Source organism: Phoenix dactylifera, unplaced genomic scaffold, assembly GCF_009389715.1.
Source record: "Phoenix dactylifera cultivar Barhee BC4 unplaced genomic scaffold, palm_55x_up_171113_PBpolish2nd_filt_p 001069F, whole genome shotgun sequence".
Classification (NCBI taxonomy): Eukaryota; Viridiplantae; Streptophyta; class Magnoliopsida; order Arecales; family Arecaceae; genus Phoenix; species Phoenix dactylifera.
Window position 1 is genome coordinate 130,001 of NW_024068417.1, and position 25,013 is coordinate 155,013.

Here is a 25,013-nt window from a genome sequence, read left to right on the forward strand (position 1 = left end):
CACAAGATAGCAAGACCTTGTTATTTTCTCCATCGTCCGGGGCCAACGGCCCGTCCATGGATGGATCACGAAGGGGCAAAGGCGATAATCTTTCCACGTCTTCGAAGACGCCCCCGTCTCAGCTCACTCTCTCTCTCTCTGACCACCGGAAAAGCCCCAACCATCTATCGCTTGTTCTTCCCCCCTGGCCGTCGATCAGATGGACCCGTCTTCGCCGGAGGACCTGATCCTGGTGGAGCGCGACCCGTCGGGCGTCGCCTTCGTCACCATCAACCGGCCGAAGTCCCTCAACTCGCTCACCCGCCCCATGATGGTGGCCCTCGCCGGCGCCTTCCGCCGCCTCGACGCCGACCCGTCGGTGGGCGCCATCGTGATCTCCGGCCGCGGCCGCGCCTTCTGCTCCGGCGTCGACCTTACGGCGGCGGCGGAGGTCTTCAAGGGCGACGTTAAGGACGACGCGGCCAACCCCGTCGCCCAGATGGAGCGCTGCCGCAAGCCCGTCATCGGCGCGATCACAGGGTTCGCCGTCACCGCCGGCTTCGAGATCGCGCTCGCCTGCGACGTGCTGGTCGCCGGACGGGACGCCAAGTTCGTCGACACGCATACGAGGTACGCTTATCGCTCCCGATCTCTCTCTCTCTCTCTCTCTCTCTCTCTCTCTCTCTCTTCCTTGTTTTTCTTGAATTTGATGCGGTTTTGCGTCGATCGATGGATAGATTGGAGTCTTGGTTGACACAGTTGGAATCCATTCATGAAGCTTTACAGAAGCGGGAGTAATTCTTTCGTAGAAGAATCGTTGTCGAGAAGAATATCGTCTCAGAGAGTGAGAAAACTCGTAAGGAAATAAGTTTCACTGTTCAATTACACAATCTTCATCCCCTATTAACAAGACTCCAATCCTAAATTACCAAAAATAGCAAAATGACTCGAATTAAGAAAACTCCAACAAAAACATGTCTACTTCTGCCAGTTCAACTCGGGTCACACTGGAATTAACCTTTAATTGATTTGCGATTTGTTTACTATTTCGTTGTAAGATTTCCAATGCCACCTAGATCACTGAAATTCGACTTATTGTTTGAAAGTTATGCTCGTTTATTTGAAGCTTGCACGTTTTGGTCCTCCGCACACGTAACAACTTGCAACTTGGCTTGATCCATGTTCTCCAGATAGAATTGTTCTGCATCAGCCCCCTCCAGTTGAAAAATACCATCCTTGTGTTTTCAGCAGTTATTGTCACAAGTTTTGGCTCATGATATCGAAACAGATCTTTCACATTGAAAGTTTTTGTGATTCTCATATTGTCAGGCAAATCGGTAACATAGGCATTATCATCGGTTTTCTTGATGATCCGATATAGTCCAATCTTTTTGTGATTTGGTTTGTCACATTTTCTTGCTGGAAAACATTCCTTTGTCATATACATCATCCCCCGATCTCTCTCTTGGAACACTGTGCTCGCCTGTGCTTTTCAACTTCTTCCTCATTCCTAGAATGATAGAATCTTTGGCAAAGGTACCAAATCTAGTACATGTTGAGGTTTTCGATCATCGACAATCTAGAAAGGTGATTTCTATGTAGATCTATTCACCATATTGTTGAAGTCAACTCAGCTTGTGTCGGGTGGTAGTCGCATTACTTTGGCTTGTCGGTGGGAAGACATCAAATGATGGTCCCAAGAGTTTGGTTCACTATCCTCATCCGACCATCAGTTTGTTGGTGACGTGTATTGTTGTACTGCAAGGATGTGTCAAACCATCTCCAAAGGGTTCGCCAGAAGTGGCTAAGGAATTTTCTGTCATGATTTGAATTGATGGTTTTGGGATGAAGACGAACTGCCACTACTTAAAGAAAAGATTTGCAGCATTGGAGGCATTAGGTGTCTTCTTGCATGGGTTGAAGTGCGTCGCCCTTGAAAATCTGTCAACTGCCACAAAAAGAGAATCCATATCTCGTTGAGTCCTCGAAAGACCCAATAGAAAATCCAAGGACAAGTTCCCCTAGAGTGTGCTTGGAATAGGCAGTGGAGCATACAGACTGGTGCTCGATGAATGGCCTTTTGCAGTTTGGTATCTACAGCACTACTCCAACATGTCTTCCCTCATCCTTCTTGAGGCCAATAATAGCTGTCCTCCACCATGGTTATGGTCTTGTCTCATCCTAGGTGAGCAGCTAGGCCACGTGCATGTTGTTCTTGGACAATATGCTCAAGTAAGGAACTTCGAGGAATACGTAGCTGATTGCCCTTGATTTAATAACCATCCTAGACAGGCAATTTTCCACGCTGTCCTTTGGTGCATCTAGCCCATTTTCCGTTGAAATATCCATTGTCTGTATAAAGTTCTTTAGGTAGTTGAAACCCATAGTCTATTATTCAAAGTAACCAGCAGAGTGATATTTATACTCAGTGCATCAACCACCTTGTTCTGCTGGCCAGACTTGTGTTTTAACACATAATTGTACTCCTCCAAAGTACTAATCCACCTAGCATGCATCCATTTCGTGTTGTTTGGCCTGTTGAATAAGGTAATGTCGCGAATACTTCAAAGCTTGGACCACATAGCTTGACTCGAGCTTGTTAGTGGACCACTTTTTTCATCTATCATTTGACTTTTAACTGTAATATGCCACCAATTGGCCTTCTTGAGAAAGAGTAGTTCCTATTCCAACATACGAAGCATCACAGTCAACTTCAAATAACTTGATAAATTTAGGAAGAGCTAATACTAGCATAGAAGTCAACTTCTCTTTCAAGAGTGCAACAGATCTTGGTGTAGACTACTTACATATTGCCTTTCACTTTCTCCTCATCCATCTGAATGTCTTTAGCACTAACCACATAGCCCAAAAAACCAGGCCATTAGTTAAGAAACTACATTTCTTGAGGTTCACATACAAGCTGTCATTTTGAAGGATGGAGAAGACAGCTTGCAGATGCTTGAGATGCTCAGATGCACTGTAGTTGTACATGAGGATATTATCAAAGTAAACCCGCACAAATTTTCCAATAAAGGGTTCATCAATCTCATGAATGTGCTGGGTTGAGAGCTCGAAAGCATGACCCACCACCTTATAAGCTCTCTTTAGTCTTGAATGTTGTTGAGAGCTCGAAAGCATGACCCACCACCTTATTAGCTCTCTTTAGTCTTGAATGTTGTCTTCCATTCATCACCAAGTCTGATCCAAATCTGGTGGTATTCACTTCTGAGTGTGGAATTCAGAACCTGTACTTTACAGCAATTTGACCAATAGCCTGGTTGTCAGACACATCCTTCAACTCCCATCCTTCTTTGGCATCAGCAAAGCTGGAACAACATATAGTCTTAAGCTTTCTCACACCAAGCCCTTGCACGCCAGGTCCTCCACTTGGCCTTGTAGAATCTTGTGTTCCTTGGAACTCATCCGATAATGTGGTAGGTTGGGTAAGGTTGTGCCGGGAATGAGGTTAATATGATGCTGGATATCTCTCATAAGAGATAGGCCATTTGAAAGTTCTTTAGGCATAATCTCTTGAAATTCTTTCATCATTGGCTTCAACTACTCTGGGCCATCTGTGGGCGGCACATCATCTCCTGCACTACTAAAGTCATAGTTCTCTTCACCTTCACAAATCCTTTTCCACTATAAAGGACTTGCCCTTCACTTTAGAAGCTTCAAATTGATTATCTTCTCTCTTTGGGCCTAAGATGATTTTCCTTCTATCTTTATAAAATATAAACAGATTATCCCTTCTCCTATGTGAGGAATCTACATCATGCTGCCAAGGCTTACCAAGTAATAGGTGGCATAGATCCATATCAACTACATCACACAACACCTCATCATGATTTGGATGCTTCCGTGTCTTTAATTGCAATTTCTCCACCATGTACCTTGACACTTGGTTCTCGGTTCCACCACCATCAATGATCACATCACAAACTTTCCCATTTGGTGAAGTCTCATGTTTGGAACATGTTGTGCCACTATGATCCTAACTCATCCTTCCGGCTCAGTAGTAGTTGCCTTACTATAATGTTCAAGCCCGAATCTTTATAGTTGATCTCGCCACCATCAACCACATCGTGGATATTGTCATCTTCTTAATATAGGTTCTCTTTTTAGTCATTTACTTTTTCGGGGTCTATAATGTTTGTTGTAGTGCATTCATGATATTGGTTGGAGCTCTGGTTGATTGCATGACATGCACATTATTGGTGGAGGGTATGCATAAGAATGAGTTAGTAGTTGTTGGCCTGGATTGGCTTGTTCTGCCCACTTGCTTCCTTAGGTCTCTTCTTGTTTTAAGTTCGAAGTGAAATTCAATTGATTGTTTATTCCTACTGGGGCCTCCCTTGATCAACTTTTCTAGGCTTTGCATCCACGAGTGACAAGGGGGGAACCATGCTCGTCAGCCTTGCTCTTGGTTGGCTTCTAAGTTTCGACAGTCAAGCTGCTCCTATATATGAGTTGCTAGTCGAACTAACTCATTAAGTTGGTAGACTGGTTGCATCTTAACCCTATCTTATATTTTTGGCCCAATGCTCGAACTAATTAGCGACCTGTTGGGCTTCTATCTCATTCAATCGTTTGTGTGAGGTGAGCTAAAAGAATTCTGCAGCATAATCTTGCACTGATTGGCTTCCCTTGCGGCAATTTTGATACTGCTTCAAGTGGCAGAAATTGATTCTGCAATAACTTCATCTTTAGCTAGGAACGTACTGGGTTTTTCTAATACTACTTCATCTCGTAGCAGAAGCATGTTGCAGAAAGAGATAAGCACCGTTGTCTTTAAAAAAAAAAAAAACACACTATCTGCTTAAGAAACTTATTGGAAAAAGTCAGAGAGTAAGTTTCAATATTATTATGAACAATGTTCAATTGCACAATCATCATCCCCTGTTTATAAGACTCTAATCCAAAATCACCAGAAATAGCAATATAACTCGAATTAAGAAAACTCCAACAAAAACACGTATACTACCCAAATCTCCTAGTTCAACGCCCCCCCCCCCCCCCCACCCCACAAAAAAGAAAAAAAAAATCGTACTCTCTAAACCTATCGGTGCAAAATTTTCTCAAATGTTTTTTGATATAAAAAGAACAAGTTTGACCAACCAAAAATAGCAAAAAAAAGATGAAATTAGTCTTTAATTGATTGCGATTTTTGACCATCTCGTCATAAGCTTTCATATGGGGCGTACCATCCGGTTCGGCCCGGTATGGTGAACCCTGGTGATGAGTAATAGAAGGCCTACTAGCTAAAGGTTACTAATACTGTGCTAATTAGTCTGAACTATTAGTCCTACTTAATTCTTGCTTACCATGGCTACTTTGACATCTAAAATGTATTTGATTTCCCCTCTAAATATATATTGGCATAAATACTAGAGATGCCTACGATCTAAAGATGTTGTGCATGTTCTGGGTGCAAATATTCAGTGAAAGTTTTCTTATTTGCATGTATTTTTTAAGACTAGCTTAACATATGGATGAATGAAGCTTGCACTTTCTGATAGCTTAAGCACATTTTCTTGCTGATATTTTATCCATCCGGGACTCCTAATGTTTTTCCACCACTAACCTGATATCTCTTACTTAGAACAGGTGGATGCCAACCAGCTGAGCTACCAGCTGTTGGCAATCATACATTAATATTGAAGGCATATAGAACAACTGAATTCACAGAGACACATTGGGATATTGAAAACTGTATATCCTTTGAACTACGTTGTCATATAAACAGGTCTTATCTTAATCAGGTGTGGAAAGTCTTAATGTCAACTAAGTAAACAGGTGTCGATGTTGGACCAGATCATCTAACAGTATTGTTGAACCAATTTGATAATTTTCAACCTTTTCTCAGGAGAAACAGTGGAGATTTTGATCTTTCCTGGAAGGATTCCCATTCTGGTATATTTTTACTTTAAGCTGCTTAGAAGTTTCATGGTTTAATGAGAATATGTGTAATGCACTAAAGTATCATGGTTTTATGAGAACATAATTGTACAGCTACAGAATGTTAGACATTTCATTTGCAACCTACAAATATATGTAATGATTGCTGTACTAACTAGGTAAATCAGTACCAAAAAGCTTGCCAGAGACTAGGGCCTGCCTTCACTACAGTTTGGAGGGTTATGGGTATTTGGTGGAGGGCTACCACCCTCCATTGTGTGGTCCATTGCCAATTGACCTCGTATACACCTGCACATACAGGGGCACCCATGAAAAAGTTAAAAAAGTAATGATAATTGACTTGAATGAGAAGGATATGAAGGGGGAGAGTGGAGGGTTTAGAGATAGCAATAAGTAGGCAGACTACAAAATGCTTTATCAAATTCATTGGATGATTATGATTGTCTATTCTTTTCCAAATTTGATAGCTTTGTGGCAGATACATATAGCTAGCTGGTAGTCTTAATTAATTCAGATCGCGATTTGGCTTTGCTGATATGAAGCCTAGTGTGTGTGTGTGTGCGCGCGCTGTTGAGGCTGCCCACTGCCCTAGTTGGTTAAGTCCCATGTACTGACACAAGAGAACTGGGTCTAATCCACGCCCAGTCTGGTATTCGTCCTCCCTCTTATCAACTGTACAATGACAATATGCTAGATATTGGAATAATCCCTTGATTTCTGCATCTAATATTTATAATTCCTTATATTTTGATAATCCTTTCTGTTCTGAAATTTTAATTGTTCTAATTCACTTTGCTGTTCAAGTTAGGCTGATAGTTAATGCATCATTCAGGTTTGGTATATTTCCATCGTGGGGCCTTTCGCAAAAGCTCTCACGAATCATAGGGCCAAATAGGGCTCGAGAAGTATCACTCACTGGCATGGCCCTAACTGCAGAGATGGCAGAAAAGTGGGGGCTTGTTAATCACGTTGTCAACAACGATGAGGTGTTGAAGAAAGCCAAAGAGGTTGCAGGGGCCATTCTAAGGAACAATAGAGATATGGTGTTGAGGTACAAGTCAGTTTTAAATGATGGGTTCAAAATGGACTTGGCCCATGCTCTTGCCCTTGAAAAGGTGAAATTTCTTTCAAAAACATTAGCCTCTCTGCTGACAATATGGGTTAAACCTTCAATCCACTAAACCATTTTTCTTTCACAGTTGAACTTTGATTTTTGCCTATAAAAATTTGTCGTGTGATATTCTCAGCTCCATGTGGATATTAAAGCCCTTTATTATTCATCCATGGTAATGCAAACTTCTGAAAATTTGTGTGGATCCGAATGCGACCTGTGTGCATGCACCACAAATGTGGAAACATGATGCATGGCGATACAACACCATTCATTGGATGCCAACATACTTGTGCATTTGATTGATGTTTCCGCATTTAATTACCACTCTGGTGGTATAGAGTGAATACTATGACTGGAATACCCAATTTACTGGAGTTATCAAGTCCTTTTCTTGTACTCTATAATTGCTACCACTATGATTTTTCTCAGAAACTTAAAAAAAAAAAACTTGCAGCCATTATGTGTTTATGTCAGCAGTTTTTTTTTAGCTAAATTTTAGAACTGTTAATGTGTGTGAATATGTATTCTTATTTGACTACTTTGTTGTTAATTTCAGGAGCGAGCTCATAGCTATTATGATGGCATGACCAAGGAGCAATTTGAGATGATGAAGAAATTCATATCAGGTCGAAGTTCAAAGCCCTCTTCCAAGATGTAGATGGTTTTGTTCATGTTTGGTGGAATAAACTTAAAAGCTTCCTGATGGAGAAGTTCAATAAATTTGTTATGTAAAACCTCATACGAGAGCATTCAGTTGAGAAACGAATGACAATTTCTCTTTTATTTGGATATTCTGTATATAGACTTTGTTTCCACGTTTGGACCATATAAATTTTTTTTTTCTTTTCTATAGAATGTGAATTTAATTGGGACAGAAGGGGACCTACTGATCATGAGTTGCAAATTTACTAACAAGGAACTGAAGAGAGAGAAGAAGCGATGCAAAACATTCAAGTCTGTCAAGATCGAATTGCAGAGCAACCGAAGATCGAATCTGGTAGAGAACTGAAATTTTCAGAATAGTTTGTAAAATAATTTAGATTAAAATGTTGAAGATATTGTCTCATTTTGATGGTCCATAACAGCAGATATTTAGCTGATGCTACGGGTGTCCCATTAGATGGTGGAGACGTTGTGTCTTGAGAATATTTATTGAGATGGACGGTGGAGATGATGACCAGAAGTACATCTTTTTTGTTCCACAGTTTCTAGTACTGGTGCTACCGAAGCCAGCCAATTCTCGTATTACCTAGGGGAAAGTTTAGATTCACAATCCTAATTAGTCTCAACAGACGAAAACTTTATCAAGGTTCCAATGCAAAAGGACTGTTTCCTATCATGGTACATTACAGGCAGGATGCCCATCCTTGCACTGGGATAAGAATGGACCCTTGTTCTCTCTCTCTCTCTCTCTCTCTCTCTCTCTCTCTCTCTCTCTCTCTCTCTCTCTTCATTTTTTAGCAGTATCTAATTAAGTATTATGTATCTAATTTAGATTTTGCTGAGCGAATTTTGGAAGTTAGAGCCTCAAATTTTCATTTACCAGCCACACTAGCACTTATCTTTTCACATGTACAAGTTTACTAGCCACAGGCAAGGACTCTGGGTGGATGAAATATCACAAGAACTTATAAAATAAAGAATTTATTTCATATATTAGTAATTGTTGACTTCTTTGGCTGTGAAGACAGCAGTCTTTCAATTCTTGATGCATAGGAGATGAGTGCTCTCATATTCCTCTGACAATCGCACCATGCAGGCAATATTCTTGATGTGCATTTACTTTTACAAAAATTAGATAAGTGTGACCATCTAAGATATTAATTAAATATCAAAACGAGATCTTTAATAGCTGCCCAACATCATATCATCACTGATTTGTATAGATTTCCACTGAAGATCTTACTTCCGTGGATCAAAGTTTTGTCAAAAACTCTTATAAAATATGTTATAATATTGTAAAATCTATATCAATTCATTTATTAGTTTTGCCTGGTCTGATTAAGGACTTTGGGGTAGAGTTCTGACGATGTTGGTATGTCCTTTAAGTAACCGGCTGCTGAGGACCTGAGAATAATTTGAAACATTTTTCACATGAAGACGTCAAATCGTTTGCCGCCTCAATTGGAGGTCTCGTAACTTCTGGACTTCTAGATTATCAAATATCTTATTGGGACTTGTAATAATTATATATCAAACTGGGGATACTAAAATAATTTTTCCTATCTAACGGCAACAAATTTGCCGACTTTATTCGGATCGCAAGGAGGACGTGAGAGTATCGAGGCCTTCGAGCCAGAACGCCAGGCCCGATTTTCCTTCCCCACTCTGGCCTTGCGACTGAGCTCCGTCCATGGAGTAATCCCGTCTCTAAACCCTAAGCCCTAGCCTAGGGTTTCCGCCGCTCACCTCGATCCTGTCGAACTGGAAGAGAGCGATTGCAGAGAGCCATGGTTTCCCTTCCCCGCCTGGCTCTCCTCTTCATCTCCTCCTATCTGCTCTTCTTCCAGGCGGTTGCGGCGCGGCAAGCCTTCCGGCGCGATCCCGGCCATCCTCAGTGGCACCATGGAGCCTTCCACGACGTTGAGGACGGCATCCGCGCCGACGTCCGCCGGATGCTCCATACCCGCGCCGAGGTAAGCCTCTTTTCGTCTCGTTTCCGATCCGGTTACTAGGTTGATCTTTAGATCAGACTGGGAGCTCTGAAACCGAGATCTATGAATTCTTGAAATGGAAGTTCTCTTAATGATTGAAGTCGAAGTGGTCTTATGTGAAATTGAGGGGTTTTGACCTCGACTTCAAGGAAAAGAAATTTCTAGTGTGTGCCAAGAAGAAAATTATATAGGAATCGCTAATTTAGTGAGATATTTGCGACTGAGCTCAAATTTCAATCTTTTTTGGACTAAGAGAATGGAAACATTCACCTGCCACTTGCCAAGCGTCTTCCTATCAAAATTGCTGTTGGTGTTGTCTAATGAAAGATGGATTTTATACGAGTTTGATTTAAAAAAGAAAAAAGCAGAAAGAAAGCGAAAAATATTTATTTTTAAAATCTATGCCCATGGAACCAATAAAACGAAGAAAAAGAAACGTGTAATAGAGAAAACGTTGCCACCCAAGCATGAGTTGGATCACTTCTAGATTGATGTCTGCAGTTGTGGGAAATTGGGGGAAATTTCTTCCACTCCACAGAGAAGCCCAAGATGCATTTTAGTTGAAAAGGAATATTTGGACCTATTGTTTTATACCTCTGAACTGTTGTCCTAAACAAACCAAAACTGCAATGTCTATTGTTATGAATTTGGTATTACATGTAACCTTCATGCATCAAAAAGAATAATTTCCACAGAGTTTGAAAAAATAATTATCCCGTTTCTAGAAATGGCATAAGGTTTCTTGATCCTTCTTAACTGTATTTACATTTCCTTCCAATTGTCTGTCAGAGGTAAGTCCACCAATAAGAATTACTCTTCGATTATTTCCAATGAATTAGGTGTCTTGCCTTTCCTGAACATAATATTAAATGAAATAATCAATCCTGCTTTTCAATAAGTCTGTTGCTGCTTTATGTAAAATTTGTAACAAGAATCTATAATTGAAGACATAACATGAGATGATGTCTTCCTTGAGCACCCAGGAAAATGTTCCAAGTTTTATCAATCTTTTTCCTACAATCAAGTCAGCTTTCCATTCAAGAAGCTGCTAGTGTAGGCACATGTTTGTGTCGAGAAATCTGTGAAAAAATATTACTCTGAAGTTTTTTATGGAAAAAAAAGAAGATTATTCTTCATCTCTTATTTCGAGCTACAACAACCAAATCAGACTGAATTCTTTTTAATATTGAAAATCTTGTATTTCAACAAAAAGAAAAAGAAAGTACGAAATATTTGGCTAAGCGACTTTGTCATTGTTTTGTTGAAAACTAGGGTGGGATTCAATTTTTGAGGCATTTTATGCTGCCTTTTTGTATATATGTAATATAAGTGGGTGCTATTAATGTAAATAATCCATTTATTTGAAAACTTTATGTTCTTAATAGAGGTCTGTTAGATGTTTCTTAATGTGTGAAGATGTCTTGCAGGTTCCTTTTCAGGTTCCTCTTGAGGTGAATATAGTTCTTGTTGGTTTCAACGGTGATGGAGGCTACAGATACATGCTGGATGTGCACAAGCTTGAGGATTTCTTGAAAGGCAGTTTCCCAACACATCGGCCCTCTTGCCTCGAGACAGGCGAGCCAATTGATATCGAGCATCATATTATATATAATGCGATCCTTGTAAGCTTTTATTTTTTCCAAAAAAAAAAACAAATATTCCAGTTGCAGCCTTGCATTAGATTAGCGTAAATATGATAATTTTAATCTAGTGATTACAACCAAGGACATTTTTCTGCAGTTTATTTGTCTATCTCACTTCAAAATATGCTAATCCCTTCTCATGCTATTTTGTTGCATGTTTCATACATTTTGAAACTTCATATGCTAATTTGATGTTTAGACCCTTCAAAATTGTTGCAATTTGCAATGGAGGAAGTTATATAAGTTCTTGCTGGGTGTCCTCTAAACATGATTCCACCAAAACCGTTGTGGTTTTAGAAAAAAACCCTTATCCGATCACCTGGTTGCTCGCTATCTAATACAGCGCGTGCCATCATGCATAAAGATGAAGGATGAAGAACTTATCTATTGCCTTTACTTAAATATGTAACAGTTCATGCATATGGTTGTTTAGTACTTCAAATTGCTAATTATACAAATAATGTTTGGCAAGAAAATGAGCATTTATATATCAATCAAATCACTTGTGGTAAAAAAGAACAGGAATAGTGCTAAACTTTGAGCCTTGTACCAAATTTGGTTTTGATTAATCTTATTTTATTCTCTTTTAATTTGTGTGTGTTCGTATATATGGTTGTGCTCATGTGCAAGTGCACATCTGTGTATTTATGTCTATCTGCCCTTGCGCATGTGTTTTTGGTCCAGGTACTTTGATTCATGTATAACACATGCACATACTTACATGTTTGCAATTTTCTGGTTGACTGTTTACTAAAACCTGTAATCTTGTTTGGGCTACGAGTGCCATACACTGCTACGCATATGAGCATATTAGTTTTCAGAAAGATATTAGCTAAATAATGACATGTGTAAACTTTTACATGATTGTGTTTCATTTTACCCCGAATATTTCATAAAAGTTGAATATGTTTGATTACTACTTTGTGATTAAGGAAATGGAGTCAATAGGCGTTGAACTTATGCTATGAGTTCTTAACTTTTTATCTGTTTTGGTATGAGTGGATATTTCTTGATCCAGTTATTATGGAAAATGTCCATTACGTGTATAGGCTGGGCAACCAGAAGTAATTGCTCTTGAGAAGGCATTAAAAGATGCAATGGTTCCTGCTGAGACTGCCAGAGAGGTAACCATGTTTTTGTGATTGTCATGCTTGTTATATATCGATGCATGTGATGTGAATACATTAATTTTAAAATTTTGAAAGGTTTCTATCTGCGAAGTAGTGTGGATAATGGCCTTGATATTTTCAGAGTGAATATGGAAGGCAGCTTCCACTTTTTGAGGTAGAAGCAACTGTAGTGGAGCCAATATTCCAGAAGTTATACTCATTTATATTTGATGTACAAAGTGGTGGTTATTCTGCAACTGAGATGGACAGACCTGTACCTTTTGCAATATTTATTGTGAATTTTGACAAGGTACAAACACAACTCCAGCTTTTGTTTTTGATATCTACTGCTTCTATGCTATTAATTGTGCAATTTATCAATGATAGGACAAATGTATGACTGAATAAAAATATGAAGCTGAAGGTCATTCTTATGATGATTTTGAACATTCATTCTGTTTAATCTTCCACTGCTGTTTTTGTAGTTGTATTGTGCATGGTAATCTTCAGATATTGTTACCTCTTACAGGTCAGAATGGATCCTAGGAACAAGGAGACTGATCTTGACAGCTTAATGTACGGTAGAATTGGTGGACTGACAGAGGAACAACTGAAAAAGCAAGAGGGGGATTATATTTACCGTTATCGTTACAATGGAGGAGGAGCATCTCAAGTTTGGCTGAGTTCTGGGAGGTATCTACATTGATAAATTTATTATAATGCAGAAAATTTTAATTTTTGATGCTAGGTAAAACCAAATAGAAGGGTTCATTGCAATCTCATTCTTGACTGATGATTTAAAATACTTTGGCTTGAGATACATTTTGTATTATTATTCATTGAAAATGTGTTTGTCTTGAAAAATCACTTTGCTTTAATATTATAACTCTGTCTGTGCTTCTTTTTCCTTCTCAATGGTAAGTGGAAATTTTTATTCCCCATTAATATAAAGCCAAACTCTCTATTTTTTCCCCTTTCTAAAATGCTAAGTGGAAAATCTTGATTTTATAAGGATAAATACAATGAAAGAAAACAAGAATAATAGATAGAGAAGCTTAGAAATGGTCATTCAGAAGTTGATTATGCCTGGTGACTTTAAAATGCCAACTAGCTGATTTGTGGGTTTGAATTCAAATGGGCGGCGTTAATGAGCTTAACTGTCCAGCCATGTTAGTGATATGGAATCCTATTAAGAATGGCTCCTATCAGTAAATAGATAACTTCAACATATAATACATGTATTTTTGCTAGGCAAAAGTTGTATTTGAGAAAATTGTTATTATGTCACTAGGTATTTAACAAATATCAATTGCAAGTGGATGTACAACTAACATTAATGTTGAGATCATTATGTGGAAAATATCAAATATGAACAATGTAGATTAACTACTCCATTACTAGTTGCTTGGAACAGTCTCTACTTTTGGTTAGGTATTTTAATGTGATTATAACTGGCTCAGGTCACAACCTTGGAGCCTTGAAATCACTTCTTTGAACCTGGAGCTCTCCTACAAAACCTTTATATTTGCATGTTCCAGTACAATTAGCATTGCAAGGACTGAATTACGGTTGGCATGCTTTTGTCAAAGAAGGTAGAAAATTTTCAAGAATCAATGAGATGACAACATATGCAGGAATAACCTACATTAAATGATAGAGCTGTAAGAATTGAAGAAACACTTAAGAAATGGTTGCATAAATTATAGATAAATTTTGTCTACCATTGTAGAGAAGACAGCTCTTGCTAGCCAAGTGCAGCTAGATCCTTGTTAGGATTTATGACCTGATACATGTGCAAGCTAGAGAAAAAGAAAGCTCAAAATTTACTATGTGAACTAGTACACCTTAGATTAAGGTTTGGGTAACTGTGTAGAACAAGGAGAAATTCTTCTCATGCGCACACACACAAGAGAGGAAGAGAAATATGTAACTCAGCTTCTAAGTTGAAATAAAAAGGAAATCTAGGGATATTAATTACATGCATTGTGAACAGGGCAAACTTGATTGTGATCAAATACGCTTTCGTTTAGTATATAGGGAAGAGTATTTTCACACTCTCAACATAGACACATGCAATCAGGAAGTCTTAATTATCGGATGATTTTGAGTTTTTCAGTGTTTTAGGTGTCATTCTGTATCAAGTTCCAGGGAGACAAGTTTTGGAGTTCCTTTCTTTTTTTCTTTTTTCTTGTGTCCTGGAACCTCTTTATTTATATCAACATTTGTGCTAGGAGCCAATGAACTGCTGTTGATGGTTTATTAAATTTATATTATTGGAATCTTCATTTCTCAAGGTATTCATGAACCTAGATGTATCTGATGCTCAACCTGTCATGCATTTTGGTTTCAGGCTTCCCATGTTTTGGTAAAAGTTGGTGTAGCTTGTCTAACTCAATCTCTGGTTTCTATTTCCTATCTTTATGACATACTGATATTCTTCTTGTTGTTGTGCTGAAGTTCATTGCTTCGATCTAGCATCTTTCTAGCAGGGCTGATTGCAATCAAGAATTACATATTCCTGTTTATGTTGATTATTGTTTCCTCTAAGATTAACGTTTAGTCTACCATTTGCAGATTTGTTGTAATTGATCTCTCAGCAGGCCCTTGTACATATGGAAAAATAGAAACTGAAGAAGGAAGCGTTAGCTTCAGAACATTGCCCCGTCTATCAAATTTAATCTTTCCAAGAGGACCAATTGCCGCCAGTGTTGCTTCAACACATGATCTTTTCATGGGTCAGCTTGGGGCTATAATTTCAACCACCATTGAGCATGTAATAGCCTCAGATATTAGGTATGACATATGCATACTATGCCTGCATACGTGAATAATGATATTATCTTGAAAATAATTTATACTTGCCACCTAAGGAGTATTAAATTCAGATAAGTATCACAGTTCTGATGAATGAAATGGACTGGACTTTCAACTTATTGTTATGTCTTATTATAGTAAACCAGTACTATTTAAATTGCATTCAGACACGATAATAGAAAAAGTTTCATTCTGTGTAATTCTTATTCAAAATGGGGTTGAATGTGCTAAAGAAAAAAATAATCTACTTCCCTCGTCTTTGTCACTATCGTCAACTTGTATGCTTTTAATCAAATGAATTCCATTTGCATGTATGCTTGGCACCTAAGGAGTATTAAATTCAGATAAGTATCACAGTTCTGATGAATGAAATGGACTGGACTTTCAACTTATAGTTATGTCTTATTATAGTAAACCACTACTACTTAAATTGCATTCAGACACGATAATAGAAAAAGATTCATTCTGTGTAATTCTTATTCAAAATGGGGTTGAAGGTGCTAAAGAAAAAAATAGTCTACTTCCCTCGTCTTTGTCACTATCATCAACTTGTATGCTTTTAATCAAATGAATTCCATTTGCATGAGTCATCTATTCTTCTACCTATATTAGCTAATGCTGCTAATCTACTTTCAAGACTATTTAACTCTCCAGCAAGAGTTATGCTGGTTTCCTTTATGTCCTCCATAGGCATCTAATTTCTTGATGAGACGGTTTACACGTGTACTCAAGAATATATGTTGCATGTGCGTGAGTGTGAAAGAGAGAGAGGGAGAGTATTCTGTACTGACAAGACCCATCTGTAAATCAGCAGATGTTGAATGAACTTTGGAAAACACATAACGTGAAAAATGAGGAGAAAATCAGGAAAAACTTGTAATTTGTGCTATTTTGCTAGAAATATTTGTAATGTATATGGTATATCATCAATTTTTCAGAAAGTTGGTACACGAATATTTCATCTTGTTGAGGAATCATATGGATTCTTAAAATAAGAAAAACAGTACTTGCGTATCTACAATATATGATGGAGGTTTGCTTGATAACTTATCATCCGATTTTTCATTTATCATAATAGTTTTTCTCTGAATATATGAACAGCATAGATACTTAGAATTGTATCACAATGTGCACTTTCTGTATGTCTATTTGACTTCTGAATTTGGGCGGAATGTGTAATGGATATCAGACATTAGTGAGTTGTTGTGCTAGATTAAGTTAAAAAAAAGGCGGTCCAGTGCATGTGGCTCCCACCATTGCAGGTCTGGGAAGTGTGTCTACATAGCCTTATCCTTGCATGTGGACAGGCTGTTTCTTTGTTTTGAACTCGTGACCTCCGGGTCATAATTGGAGAGACCTTACCCTTGCACAAAGGCTCACCCCTCGCTGTGCTGGATTAAGTGCAAAAAAACATAGCAATAATTTGAATAAACTGGTAGAGACTTTTATTTCATTAAGACAATAGAATCACAAAGATACATGTTATAAATGGGACATAAAGGGTAATAGAACATTAAACAGACCATGTTGAGATAAACTTGAAGTACAATACCATACAATAGCATGTACAAAAATGACCCAAATGTACCAATTTCTTTTAAATTTCCAACATCATGATATATGCTTTCAAAGGGATGCATTTTGCTCTTTTTTTTATATATAAAATTGCCCACGAATTTATTATTATTTTCCCTCTCTAATTCTAGAATGCCTTCTGTTCTTATATGTTGATCACAGGTTTGAAACTGTTGATTGACGACAAGGTTGCTAATACCAATAATTGTACTGCAAAACCATAATAGATACAACATCCTTCAACCTGGCCATAATTATAGCATAGATATTCAAGGAATTGAGAGAGAGGTTTGTTGAATCTTCTTTCATGGTTTTTGTGGAATCATTTACGAGTCTAATTTTATTTGCATACTTGTAATGCAATTCAGAGATATTTTTCTCTTACCATATGCGCCATTTAAAATGACTTTCTGTCTTCTCTTAAATGAGACCCTTTGCATAAATGTAAACAGCTAGTTTATTCATTTATGTGGAGTGAAACTCACCTTAGTGGGAAATTTGCCATTGTCTGTAATGATGGGACTGTAAGCTAGGGTCTTTATACATAGTATCTCTACGATTTCCAAAATCCTTTGACATGGGATACACCTGATGCCATAAATTAATATTGCATGAAACTTCATTGCTGACCCCTATGGAAAAATCCAAAGCAGGAGAGATATTTTGTCTCAGAAACTGTCTCCAAATCAAGTTAGATAGAAACATTTTAACACCATACCTCTGCTGTACTTGGTGGTGCCATACTCCACAGTTGATCAGCTCAGTGAATGTGACATGTAAAGATGGCACTTGATGTATGTAACTTAACATTAACTCGGTGCAAAGCATTTAGAGGGGATGACTGCTTTCCGAAATCTTAAGAAAAAGGATGTTATAATATCTAATAGCTCAGAAAAGTAGATGTGCCATTTTAAAATGCAGCCTGGTAGTCCCTCTGTCTGTTCAACAATCCCCCAGGCTCATGTTCACCACCTTCTCTTTTGTTAAATATTGAAAGTCGAAACAGTTCAGCTTTATGGACAAATAATAGAGCATAAGAGTTCTTTAATTGGCATGAGATCTCATGAAGATAACAGAGTATATAAACACAAATGAGAGATTCAAATGAAACACTTAGTGATGGCAAGTTCCTTTCCAGTATTACCTGTATTCTTTGCTAGTTTGTATCAGAGCTCAGGGTGATCCTGATAAATACTAAAATAAAAAATAAGACGCTTCAGGATACCATCTGTTTCTTGTAGAAAGCATTGGGTAAGAGCTAATATAGAGTATCTTCTTATACATTACTTTTTAAGTCTCCTTGCTGCATCTTAAAATTCATGTCTTGTAAATATTCTTGTCCGTATTAGGCTAGGTTTATTTAGTATGTCTGGATTCTTTACCCCTGAACTGTTTGTTTAATTGTCTGCAAACTGAGTGCACCTACTGTGTTTTAGAAGTAAGATAAGGAGTCTGCATGTCCCTAGGAGTTTCGAAACTCAAAGCAAGGTGAGAAGGGGGCAATAAAATTGTGGGCAGAAAGAGATCTGAAAGAAATTTAGGTTGCATTTGGCTCAGGCATCAAGTAGGCATAAAACTTGAAATATATCTTATGTCTGCCAAACAGCATTTGAGAAGGAAGCATAACCAAGGAATAGTTATGCATGTCAAATTTGCTTATGACAGGCATAACTATTCCAAGGAGGAATTGCTGTAACCTATTTTTTGTCATAAAGGTACTTCCTGTGTGTACTTTTTATTGTTTTATGGATTAAAAAAAGTCATCATTCAAAAGTTATTCCAAGAATGCGACTTTTGCTATTCAAAAGTAGAACCAAACAAAAATTGGCATAACTCATGGCATAACTGTTCCTGTAGGCATAACTTTTCTATTCCCTTTTTTTTTTCTTATTCCCGAACCAAACGTAGCCTTAAGGAAAGATTGCTGCATACAAATGTTTTAGGTGGAGAGGATTTGGAGTGCAAATAAGCCGAGCCGAGCCGAGTGTTAGGCTGCTCAGGATTGGCTCGATATATAGCTGAGCTGAACCTAGCCAAGTGTTAGGCTGCTCAGGCTTGGCTCAATATATAAAAGGGCTGATCAAGCTTGGCTCAAGCTTGAGCCAATCTTTAGGTGATGTGTTCGAGCTCAGCTCATATAAGAATCAAAATAAGCTTCTTACTAAGCTGAGCTGAGCTCCTTTTTATTTTTGCAGACATTAATGTTCAGGCTTGGCTCATTTATGAGCTAGGGTTTAGTTACTGTTTTTGGAACCAAAGGATGAAATGATATGATATGGGGGAACATTGGTTATGTATCAATATTGTACATAGTGTGGTACGTCTTTATATCTACTCATGGTTTGCTGATATAGGGTAATGTAGCATGGTACATAACATGCTACAGGCTCGGCTTAACCTAGCTGACCCAAACTGTTCATGAACACCTCAGATTGTTTGTGGCCCTAAGATTTTATTAAGGATAAAAGGTAATGGGATTTCTTAGAGAGTTATTTAATTGCTTAGCATTTGGTCAGTCGTTAAGTAATTGGTAGTTCCATGAATTGCTGTAACCCCCCAATCCATTTCTAAAAAGGATTTTGCTAAGAAAAAGGTTAATTGGAACTTTCTTAGAGACTTATGTCATTGGCTAAGCATTTGATCGGTTCTTGTTAAGTAGCTGGTAGTTCCATGAGAGCCCCCCAAACCACTTCTATTGATTGTCATGAATGTATATATGCACGCAGGTATGCATGCATGCACGTGCCTTTGGTGTGTAGAAAGAGAGGGAAGGTGGGTGGGTGGGGGGAGAGTTGAATTGGGTTGTACTCGTAAAGTATTTTCTATGTATAACTAATGATAATCCTTTTAAAATGATTTTCACACTGTTGATCATGCCCTACATTGTCTAAGATCATGCCCTACAATGCCAAAATTCTAGATTTCATAGACACAAATCACCACTTGCTTTGGAGGTCTCATATCTGCAAGTGGATATGAAAACCGAAACCTAAGAAGCTTGCAATGTTGGAGTATTGCTTATGTTTCCATTTTATGACTGAGCGACTTAAAGGCAAAGCATGTTCTTCCTGTCAACTACCTAAAAATATTGATTTCACAATATTAATTAAAAACATTCTGTAGGCTGATTATATGAACTAGCATAAGACCTACCTGATCTGATTACGCAAGAACAGTCACCTTCATAATTTCTTGCTTTGAAGTTGAGGACTATATCAACCAGCGTAAAAGCCACCAGATCTGATTAGATCTCTAAACATTACTTTAATTACTTCCCGAAGTTTGTACCAAAAAAAATTACTACCCGGAAAACAGAAATTTTATATTAATTGTGGCTCTGAGGTTGAGGATACTTTAAGGCATTTTAGGATGTCTGTTGTTCAATCAATTCAATTGTCATACTCAAATGAAAACAAAGAAATGCCCATCAACTTTGAATCAGATAGCACACCTTTTGACTACACTACGTACTTTGCTTTTGCAGTTGATTGACCAAAGTTTCTTCTATCAAAGATACACAAAGAACTGAGTCACCAAAATCTACAATTCAATAAAAATCATTAAAGTTATCTTTTTCTGATTTTAATGTTTTGGTTACCTTGGATTAACATTTTAAAAAGGAAGGACACTAACTGCGTGATACACTTAAAATGTTATTTCAGCATACATTCAATAAGTTATTTTCTTTCTTCTGATTCTCTCTCTTCCTAGACATTTATCAACCTTGTTGATCTGTAAACTGGTGATGCATTTATGTCCTGTTGCTTTGTTCGAATTTTAGACTCATGGTGCTTTGCTTTAAATTTGAAGATTATACATCATGCAAGTATTCTTACGGGGGTTGTTCTTGTTGAAATGATGATATAGCACAGTTGCCCAGCCCACTAATAACTTTTCTTTCCCTTCCAAAAAAAAAAGAAGAAAAAATCTTATGACTTTCTAATTTGTGGTTAACCTGCATGCCGTGTAGGTGAAAAAAGATGACCCATGCTGGACAGGAGGTAATACTTATTGGAGGTTCGCATGCATTGCATCGCCATGAAAAGTTGGCTATTGCTGTTTCAAAAGCTATGAGAGGTCATTCTCTTCAGGAAACCACAAAAGGATGGACGGTTTTCATGTCCATACCAGAACATATTTGGATGGTTCCATTCTTAAAGAGGTTGGTTTTTGCATCATTCTTCTGTTATTTGGATATCTTACATGTTAAGTCACCATTTAAGGCATTTTAAGTTTCTTTTCTTTTTCGCTTTTCTGATTGCTTTTTTGTTCTTGAAATTATTACCTTGAATCATAGTTAAAATATTGAAACAGATGTCAACACAATTCTCATGTTACATAAGTTTGAAGTGCTATTAAATCTTGCTGCATGGACATGGACATGAACTCTGATTCTTGACTTTCTGAAAGAAAAGAATTAGTTTTGGAAGGATCAAAACACAAACGCAATCATCACATTCATTGAGACAAAAGACAACCTATTAGTAGAGCCAGTGTTCTATAGAACTCGCATATAGTTTGATCACAGCTTTTGTTTTTTACGTGTTTTAATAGGTTCAAGTTTTTCATTCTTATAATGTCATATATCTTTTTTGCGTTTGTCTGTGATGTGCTATTTTGCCTAGAAGCCTACTATTTTTGCCTTCACATCTTGTCTTGCAATAACATCACATCAGTATATGTTATATGACTGCAGGAGATGGAGCGTTCTGCTGATGTGCTTGCCTGCTGGTATACTAGAAGTTGCAGATCCCTCTCTCTCGAGTAAATTTTTCCTCCGTCAGGTTGGTATCTATCCTGTGATTCAACGTTGTTTTCTTTGTGTGCCTGAGCTACACCTGCAAATTTCTCCTTCCTTTCATTTTAGATCATCGAGAATACTGTATATCCTGCTTGAGTGGCTTCTTAATTCTTGTTTTGTCATCCCAGCATTGGATGATGAATCAGATAGTTCACAAGATTCCATTATCAAGCACAAACCATTATGGGAAAGTTATATGCCTAAACATGCCAAAGATAAGAAACGAAGTGAAAGAAACAGGGAAATTTGTTCAAAACCTATGGAACCAGAGTGATTCCTGTGTGAGCACACCTTATCCTGTCTCTCTTAACCCTAATTCTTATTGTGAAATTAGTTGTTGTTTCAGGATCTGTATCTTCTGAAAATGTTATCTTTGCCTCATAGCTTAAATTACCAGTGTCATAATCATGCTTCTGAATAATGATTCTAATTGTCATTGGTTTCCTTCTCTTTGACAGCTTGTACTAATCATTGGCTGGTGTGGATGCTGACCTTCTCATGGAGGATGAAAGTCTTGTTTGGACCAGTAGGGATGTTTGTCATTGTCCTTCAGCATGAAAATGAAAAGATACCTCTAAGGTGAGTTCAGAATGTTTTTTCATTTTTTTGCAATTCTGTTTATTGAAGAAGAAGATTTTCTAGCTGACAACTGTTAGCTCGGTTGGTTGGCACCTCTCTCCTAAGGGCTTCCCTTGGAGGAGTCTAGGATCCAAATCCTGGGTACTGCTCAAACACACGAAAAAAGGAATTGATTTTCTAACTGTAACTAGCAGATAAAATTATCCAGAAAACTATTACAAATAGTAAAGCAGTCGGAAATCCAATTATATGTGGTCATATTAGGTAGTTCTCTATTCTCCTTGTTAAGCTAATTATAGCATATGGCAGACATTCTTTTGTATTTCCTTGTTCATTCAACTATTTCATATTTCAACTTGCAGATGTATGCATTGGTATCTCACCTAAATTCTGGTGCTCATCAATAAAACAGTTTAAACTTTCTTTAATAAAAAAAACTCCAAACATTCCTTGGAATAAATTCTGCTTCGAGGAATACTATCATAATGCTTTAAATGACCTAACTTATTCTATAAAAAGTATGGTGCTCTAGATATTACTAGAAAAGTTATTTGCTGCAACGTAACTGAATTTGTGCATAACTAGATTGAAATTTCTAGAATCCCTCAGTAGAAATAATTGAGAAGGGGCGAATGGTGACGACTAATTCGGGCCTCAATGTTCTTAGAGATGATGTTAGGCTCTTGAGGTCTATATTGTAAAACTTGTGCTTCAACCTCTTCTTAAAAGAGATCATGTATCAAAAGGGGGATTATTTCCAGGTTATAACTGAAAACAGGGCAGAGAAAAAAGAAATTTAAAATGGGGCCAGCACAGATCTTTTAATTGTTTTATGTATCTTTTTGTTTCTACCACCAACATGAAGGATGGCATGAATTTTTAACACGCACAGATCTGCGTTTGTGGCTTTATTTTTGACTTTTTGATCTGGTCCCAGACAATAGGACAGTAGTTCTTCTGTTTCGGTTCCTTCAGTGGGCGGCTGCATTCCAAATCTGCTAAACTTGTGAATGTTATAGTTGCCCTCTTTTTGTTTTTCTTTTGTTCTAATATCATTGGTCCTTCACTGACCTGGCTATGAACCTCCAGGGCCTCTTTACACATCCATTAAAGGCAAAGGATTTGGTCACTGACACTTGCGCTGGCATACCTTTTGTGAAAGTTTGAATTATTCTGCAGCTTCATATTCAGATATATGCTGCAAATGTTTCTTTTGTTTATGTCATTTTGTGTATTTTGTTTTGAACAGCTATGTCTCAGAAACCACCAGACAATTGCCTTTCCATCCCTGGCACAGCGTCACATATTGGCAGGATTGGCTTCCGCAATAGGAGGTCTGAGTGCACCTTATGAAAGAGCATCACATATACATGAAAGGCCTGTCCTGAACTGGCTTTGGGCTGCAGGCTGTCATCCATTTGGGCCATTCTCCATTCATCTCAAATCAGTCAAATTCTCCAGGATGTTGCATTGGTAAGCCAGTATCAGTGTAATACGTTTTAATTGATATTAGGCATGACCAAAAACTGTTTTAAATTATACAGTTCCTAGGCTTCTGTTTGGCCATCTAATGTTACATCCAAATTAGTTAACAGAGAAATCATTGGAACAACCATCCCTTGAATGTCAGCACATTTGAAAAATGGCAACTGTAAACCTCATTGTACGTTCCCTTCATCTTGGGGTAGCATTTATTATTCCCATTTTATTGATGCAGAGAAGCACAATATATGCACAGGTTGATTCTGCTCTTCGCAAGATTCGGGAAACATCGGAGGTATGATAAGTGATAGCATTGAATCCTTTGTCTATCCATTCTATCACCTAGAACAGATTTCCCTCCCAATTTTTGCAGGCTGTGCAGTCTTTTGCTGCTGAACACCTTAAAACGCCTCTTGGTGAGCCTGTGAAGGGCAAGAAGAAGAAGTCGAGCACCGAGCTGTGGGTCGAAAAGTTTTATAAGAAAGTAACCAACTTACCGGAGCCTTTCCCACATGAGCTTGTTGAGCGCTTAGAGCAGTACTTAGATGTGAGTATATGATGCCTCTTTTATATGTTGGATTTAGTCTAGAGGCACGTGGTTTGCATTCAACAATTTTTACTCTTTTATATCAGAAAATGGAGGAGCAACTTGTGGATCTATCTTCGCTTTATATGATCATCAGCTAGAGGATGCATACCAGAACAGTTCTGACATACTTCAAAGCACTATATTTACACAGCGGTGGGTAGATATTTCCTTGTTCCTTGATCGAAAATTTGTTGAATTCTTTTTTTACAATATAGAGGATTAAATTTTCCAGACATACATGTCTAGGATAACTCGTTAGATTATATATTTAACAGCATCAAAGCAGTACATTTGTTTTACTGAAGCAAGCTGGATGGATTTGTTTTCTTTGTTGTTTGGCTCATTGTTTGTGGTATCGGCACTTGAATCCTTAATCTATTGTCTTGTTTCTGCAACAGGTATGTAGAGCGTGTTTTGGCAACTGAGGAGGAGAAAATGATGTGCTGCAGCATTGAGTATAGTCATCCCAAACAGTCATCACAGGCCTTTGTCTATGGAGGGATTCTTCTAGCTGGATTTTTTGTATACTTCATTGTTATTTTCTTTTCTTCACCAGTCCGCTGAAAGAAACATGCGCCTGAAGATTAGAGGCTTGTAGTGCTGGATTTTTGAAAACTTAGATATGATCGAAATTAGTAATACAAATCTCGTTCTAACTAAACGATTTGCTTGTTATCTGGAACGCTACTATAGTCTTCCTGGAAAACTGAAAAAGGCACTTGGAATAAACTGAAAATTGTGGTGTGAAGTAATGA

General features: G+C 37.8%; 1 protein-coding gene and 1 pseudogene across 1 annotated transcript; both read left to right on the forward strand.

Moving 5' to 3' along the window:
• The first annotated feature begins 63 nt into the window (after positions 1–63).
• Positions 64–7,858, forward strand: LOC120107897 (probable enoyl-CoA hydratase 1, peroxisomal). Its single transcript, XM_039121410.1, has 3 exons — positions 64–609; positions 6,731–7,013; positions 7,569–7,858. The coding sequence occupies exons 1-3, from the start codon at positions 200–202 to the stop codon at positions 7,668–7,670; spliced, it is 795 nt and encodes a 264-aa protein (XP_038977338.1). The 5' UTR covers positions 64–199; the 3' UTR covers positions 7,671–7,858.
• Positions 7,859–9,266: 1,408 nt separating this feature from the next.
• LOC120107898 lies at positions 9,267–25,006 on the forward strand (annotated as a pseudogene).
• Positions 25,007–25,013: the final 7 nt, after the last annotated feature.